At 53.2% G+C, this 6,562-nt stretch overlaps 1 protein-coding gene and 1 non-coding gene across 2 annotated transcripts; both read right to left on the reverse strand.

Annotated features, from left to right (window-relative positions):
- Nucleotides 1-1,797: 1,797 nt before the first annotated feature.
- On the reverse strand, nt 1,798-5,281 carry RPL18A (ribosomal protein L18a). Its single transcript, XM_037142006.2, has 5 exons — nt 5,171-5,281; nt 3,724-3,903; nt 3,012-3,141; nt 2,113-2,222; nt 1,798-1,949 (listed from the first exon to the last, which is right to left on the reverse strand). The coding sequence occupies exons 1-5, from the start codon at nt 5,186-5,188 to the stop codon at nt 1,857-1,859; spliced, it is 531 nt and encodes a 176-aa protein (XP_036997901.1). The 5' UTR covers nt 5,189-5,281; the 3' UTR covers nt 1,798-1,856.
- On the reverse strand, nt 2,317-2,448 carry LOC119046876 (small nucleolar RNA SNORA68). The gene has a single exon (XR_005082046.1). It is a non-coding gene; the product is annotated as a small nucleolar RNA SNORA68 (small nucleolar RNA).
- Nucleotides 5,282-6,562: the final 1,281 nt, after the last annotated feature.

The raw sequence follows: 6,562 nt of genomic DNA on the forward strand, positions 1-6,562 counted from the left end.
GGCCACAAGGCACGCTAGGGAACTTTTCCTGGGTGGCATCCTATGCAGATCCTATTAGTGAAGGGGAGAAGGAATATTTGGGGAAAGTAGGACTTTCTGTCAGAAACAAGATTAATGAAATCCACATGGCAAATATGTATTTGCAACATACATGGGGATATTTTCCCAAAGATTTTGCCCTGCATGAGGATGTATAAAACCCCACGCGATTTACAAACCAATAATAACCAGCAGCCCAGTAATGAGCAAAAGTCATACAAATTGTTTTAATGGGGGAGGGAGAGAGTATCTATTTCATGAAACCAAAAGGAAACCCTAAGATGTGATTTTCTTCCCCCAGCCATCAAGTTAGCTAAACCTACCAGTGCTGGCAACACTGGAGAAAAGCAGGACCCCTTCTTAATGCTGGTGGGAAAAGTACCCTGGATATAGATCTGTCTGGGGAGGGTATTTTGGCAGCAACAAAATCGAATACCTGGCCCAGCAACTTCACATTCCAACCCTATATGGTGCAGGCCAGGTGGAGGGATACTGACTGGCTATCACTGCCCTTTTCTGGGTCCCACGGGATTACAGAAACTGCTGGGGACAGTGACAGAGATGGTTCCTGCCCTCAGACTTAGTCTGGCAGGGAACAGAAAACCAAGCGGCAAGAACAGACACGTGGTTCAGAAACACTACTGAGGCCAACCCAGTGACGACCTGCAGAGAGCTGGCAGAGGGCACATCAAGTGCAAAGGCCCAGAGGTGAGGACTCAACTGTGCTGGAGCAGCAGGCAAGGCAGCCGTGAGGGCCCCGAAACCTGGGACCCGCTGAGGCCACTTTTCTGTGAGAAGAGCTGGCTGTGCACAAGCTAGGCCCTGAGTATCTGGCCCCTCCAAGCATGGTGGGTTTAAGTTGCTTTATTTTCTGGAAGCCACCAGGGCAATCATGCACATTACCTTACTCCCTGCAGGGCAGTAGCTGTGTCCTTACCTAGAACACCCCAGGCCTGATTGCCTTCTCCTGCCTTTTCGTGCTGGGGCTCCCTCCTGATGCATGGTGGCTCCCGGCCAGCCTGTGCCCAGTGCTTGCACCCCAAGCATGGTTGACTGAGTACATTGGTAGGTGGCCTGGATGCCAGTGCTCAGAGGGTCCAAGGTGACACACCTCGGCCTCCTGGCTGAGGGCTCAGCTGGAGTGGCATTAGCTTCATGTCTGGAATGTCCCACATCTTGAGTGATATCCTGGAGACAGATGCCCTCAAACACCCCGGGCAGGACAGGTTCACTCAAGGGGCCCCAAGATGCTCTGTGGAACTGGAACACAGCAGGCTCGTGTCTCTTGGCTACCTCATGTCTCCTTTGAGGACCTTGGAACCAAAAATGAGGTTCTAGGCCAGGAGAGGACCCACCCCAATTCTGACTCCCCCAGGGTCTAGCTGCCACATCTTACCACCAGAATGATGGGGAGAAGTGGAGACCCATGTTTAGTGAGGCAGGTGGGACAGATTTGAGGGCCAAACCTATGGCCTACGATATACATCAAAGCTCACGAAGGGCTTGATAAGGCTGAATACTCATCCCTCTCGTGCTAGGACTCCACTCGCGACAGCTCCTCACCAGACAAAGCCCCAGGGAACTGAGTGGGCAGAACAGAGCTTGGGGGTGAGACCCTCACCATTACTGGGGCACCCCTTCAGGAGATTTCACTGTGTGGGTCCTACTCTGGAAGACCCCTCCCAGAGCTGAGAACTCAATTTAGCTGCACCCTGTTGAGTTCTGCAGGGTGTGCAAAAAAAAACAAGTCAGTCTGAGTACCCTGGTTTTCCCAAGGAGTTTATTTGGGTAGACCAGGCGACAGGGAGGCCCTGCATCTAAAAGAAGGTGTTGGGCCTCTTAGTGGTGAAGCGTGGCTTGTGCTGGCGACGAAGGACCCGGTGGGGCAGTGGGAACTTGATCTTGGAGTCCTATGACAAAGAGAGACAGGTGAGGTGGGGGGTGGAAGCCTCTTAACCTTATCCTTCGAAAGGTCTGCTGAGGTATGGACAACCCCCACCAGGCTCCTGCGTCAAACCCAAGGCGGGGGGGAGGGGACCCACGTCAGCCCAGCAAGGGCCCTAGTGCACTCACATGGAACTGCTTGACTGCCGGCCTGCGGCACTTGCTGGCCGCAATCTCCTCCACCTTCATGATCTGGATCGAGTGGGCACGGGCACGATGCCGGGCCCCCATGTCTCGGTCTGCAGGGAGCGTGCAGAGTGAACATGCAGGGTCTCTGGGTGTTTCCCCAAACTGCCATCAGGTGTCTGCCCAGGGGCCTCATCTGGCCACCAGGAGTGTAGAACCTCCCAATTCACTTTGAGGGGCACAGCCACAGCCCCCAAAGGCGACGAGATCCACTTACTGTCAGCACCTCTGTTTAAACTGCTACTACGACAAACAGCAGTTCTTGGGTTTAGGTGCTTGGGCTTTGGCCCTGGCACATGGCCCACCCTGGGAGTGCCTTGGGCCCCTCCAGTCCCAACACAGGACAGGGGCTAGACCCAGGTATGAGTGGGAGTATAAGACGTCGACCCCCAAAGGTCCACTTGTTGCCAGATCCCAGAAAAAGATGTGCCTGGGACATCCTCCCCATTCCTGCTTCCTGATCAAACACCCCCCCTGCACCTAACATCACCCTGGGACAGCTTCCAAATACTCCCAAAAACTTCTTTCATTTGTCCCGCCCCAGTCTGGGGAGGTGTCAGACTGAGCTGCAGATGTCTGTCAATTCTGACTCTAAAGAAGAGAAGACCCACCCTGGCTGGTGGTTTAGTGGACTAAGTGCTGGCCTGTGAACCCAAGGGTCACTGGTTTGATTCCCAGTCAGGGCACATGCCTGGGTTGTGGGCTATGTGCCCTGTGGGGACGCATGCAAGGCAACCACACAGATGTTTCTCTCCCTTTTCTCAATATAAATTTAAAGGGGGGGGGGCACACTAACTAGCTAGATAGATAGATAGATAGATAGGTGGGTCACAGCGACTTACAGCACTGGGTGACAGCGCCTGCGGTGGTCAAGTCCCGATACTCCCGGTACATGTTGTGGGTTCCACTGCGGGAGTCGTAGCGCAGCCAGATTCCAAAGTTCTTCACCCGAAGTGGGGATTTTTCGAACACCTGTCAAGGAAAGGACTGGCTGAGGGGAGAGCAATAAGCAGGTCTCCACCTGCCCCTACCCTCACTGAACCAACACCTCTACCCTTGCTGTTCCAAGGACAGCCCTGGAACCTTCAGATACCTAAGAGCAACCTGTCATCTAGAGATTTCCACAGCATAAATGGGGTAGGGAGAGCAGTCCAGGTTACTTCCCCCGTGGGGACCAGCACAAGTCCTGACTCCTCCCAAACACAACCCTCCAGGGACCAGCTGGGCTGAAAATCAGCTGCCGCCCAGCACAGCCTTACAGCGTAGAGTCCAACACCCATCATGGCAATGTGCCCAGGCGACAGCACCTCTCTCCCCTTCACACATGAGGCCAAGGGAAGGTGATGACCTCAGCCAGGGTGTCCCAGCACACCTGCATGCCAACCCCTGCTCTTGGGCTTTCTCATTAAGATCCCTGAGACACACCCATCCCATCCCACCTAGGACCCTGAACAGGACTAGGGCTCTGAAGGGTAGTAACTCTGTGGGGCCAAGGCTGACCTATGGAAGGTGTGAACCCACTCCAGACCGCACCCTGTCTTGGACACCCCATACCTGCCCACAGTAGACGATTTCCCCTGAAGATTTCTTCATCTTCTTCAGCTGAGACACAAAGTACCAGAAGCGGGACTTGGCAACAACATGATTAGGTGCAAAGATGCGCATGCGGTAGAGGGGAGGCGTGTGGCACTTGGGGGTGGGCAGGCAGCGCCCCACCACCTTGTACTCTCGCAGCTGAAACAGAATCAGGGGTGAGGTGGGATGAGCACCCAGGCAATGCAGAGAAGCCTCGCTTTTTCCCAAGCCTGGGGATGACGATCAGGGGACACAGGAGGAAAGAGTCCCATCCCGGAACTTCCAGGGGGAATATCGAGGTGATTGTGGGTCATGCTACACTCTAGCCTTCCCCATAAGAGTAAAGGCTGTGTGCCCTTTGCCCTGGCTCTGAAAAGCTGGACAGGACTATCAACCCCACTGTCCCACCCTTTCTCATTACATTTGTGGGAAAAGTGGAGACCTAGACCTGTAATCCCAGGTTCAGAACAGCTAGGCAACCTCGTTCCTCCACAGCATCTCTGCAGCTCACAACATCTTGCCCAAGTTTTCTTTCACTCTGAGGCTCAGACAGTGACCAGTCTGGGACCTCACGGACCACTCCAAGCAGTGCCAAGACAAGAATGCAATTCCTTCTCCAGCCCTGGGCTCCCTGCACCACTGCCATGCAACTTAGAGCTGCCCATGAAGATTTGGACTCCCAAACTTCCCTGTTTACACGGATGCGATGCCAGCCAAATGCAAGCCCTGTGATACAGCACAAAAACAGCCACCCACCTACCCAAATGACTCGCGGTCAGTTTACTAAGGCCAATAGCAGACAGAACCAAATACCACAAACTCGGCTCTTAATCCAACACATCAGCCTTGCGGATCACCCGCTCCGAAAGGGATCGACACGGACCCTTTCCCAGCTGAGTCTGGAGACCTACCTGTCCATGATGCCTCCCGCCCTGTTTTTTCCCAGGTCCTACTTTCCACTTCTGCATCATAGACCCTTCAGATTTTGCCCGACACTTGCCACAGCGGTAAAGCTCGCACTCCCGCCGTCAATTCGAGTTTGTAAACAACAACTTCTCACAGTCATACAAGAGAAAATGGGGGCACTACTGCTTCCACCAACGTTCAATTTGCAATTTAAGTTCGAAAGCTCGAGGAGCTCCGGTAACGCGAGCCTCCATACCGTGCAACGTGTCCCTTCCCCTGGAAAGGGGACCCGGCCTCCCCGACTCCGTGATTCCCGAGCCAGCCCGGATCAAGAACCGGCATCCCCACGCGAGACCCAGACTGGCCGCCATATTGGCCGCATCTCCGGGAGCCCGCACGCGGCCGCGCGAGGCCCAGCCGGAAGCACGCACTCTCATCGCAGCCTGTAACCGCCCTTGGGCCCCCCCTATTCGGTCCTCGACAGGTTCCACAACCCCCTCCCCTGCTATGAAGACTTTACCGTTCCCGAGGCCTTCATAACGCTGTCTTCGTGAGCGCCACAACCCACAAAAGGAAGTTCTCGCCCTCGCGCAGCCGCTTACCAGGACTTCGTTTCCGGAAGTCCCGCCCCCTCCTAGCCGCGCATCTATTCGCTCTTAGCCCCGCGCTCAATGAGGTCTGTTTTTTCGTTGGTTCCAGATACACCAACCTCTTTACAGTTCCTCCTCCCTTTGCAGCTAGACTACCTTCCCTAGAGTTAGTGTGGACAGTCAGTCCATCCTGTTCCGCTGCACCCGTACGGGAGCGTCGGCGAGCGCGGCACGCGGGTATGGGCAAGCACTCGGAGAGGCCTCTGTGGACTGTTGAGTTCCTCTTCGCAGAGAAGCTTCTATATAAGTAGAACAGGTCTCGGTGGCCGCGGTATTTATTATACGATTGCAGCACTTTTCTGGGAGGTGTGTTACGTAGGTCTCGAGCCACCGACCTGGGAGTTTTAATTTTAAAAATGGAAGTAATTAAATGCCCACGGTAAAAGCCAAGCACGGAACAAGTAACAAGAGCTAACATTAATTAAGCGCTGGAACGCTAGTAGTAGTTATTATGGGAATTTAGAGAGAGGGAAAGGGAAGGAGAGGGAGAGAAACATCAGTGTGTGGTTGTCTCTCCCGCATTTCCAACTGAGGACCTGGACGGCAACCCAGACACGTGCCCTGGTTGGGAATCCCAGAGAACAGAAGCAACAAGCCCTTGGTTCGCAGGCTGGCCCGCAGTCCACTGAACCACACTAGCCAGGGCTTGTTTGTGTTTCCTAGTAGCAGAGATTCAAACCCCATCTGCTTGCCTTCGGTACAGATCCTGGGGCATCCTGGGGGTGGAGATAGGGGTGGGAACACTAGAACTGATTAGGTGCAGTCCCTACCTTTGGGGGGCTCCGGCAAAAAGAGGCTGTCCTGGATGGGAGACAATGGAAAAGGAAAGAACTGCAAACAGCTCACGACTTCAGGCTGAGAAGATGGTAAATTGGAAGGTTTATTTAGGGGAGGGGTGGAGACTTTTGGAGGAGCTTACAACTGAGCTCCGTTAGTCTTTCTCTTTTTTAAGAAATTAAATAATTAATAGCTTCAGTGACATACAGTTCACATACCATACAATTCAGCCATTTAAATTGAAAAAAAATTTTACTATTTTTCCACAGGCGCATATTCATATAATCAGTATCAATATGTGCATAGTTGTATAACCATTATCATAAAATTTAGAACATTTCTAGCATTCCCAAAAGAAACCCTCATCTTTGGCAGTCATTCTCCATTCCCTCCCCTTCCCAGCCCTAGGCAACTAGAAATCTACTTTCTGCCTCTACGGGCATGCCTAATCCAGACATTTTACATTATTGGAATCAGACAACATG

The sequence above is a fragment of the Artibeus jamaicensis genome, unplaced genomic scaffold, assembly GCF_021234435.1.
Source record: "Artibeus jamaicensis isolate MK-2021 breed Jamaican fruit bat unplaced genomic scaffold, CSHL_Jam_final contig_477, whole genome shotgun sequence".
NCBI classification, from domain to species: Eukaryota; Metazoa; Chordata; class Mammalia; order Chiroptera; family Phyllostomidae; genus Artibeus; species Artibeus jamaicensis.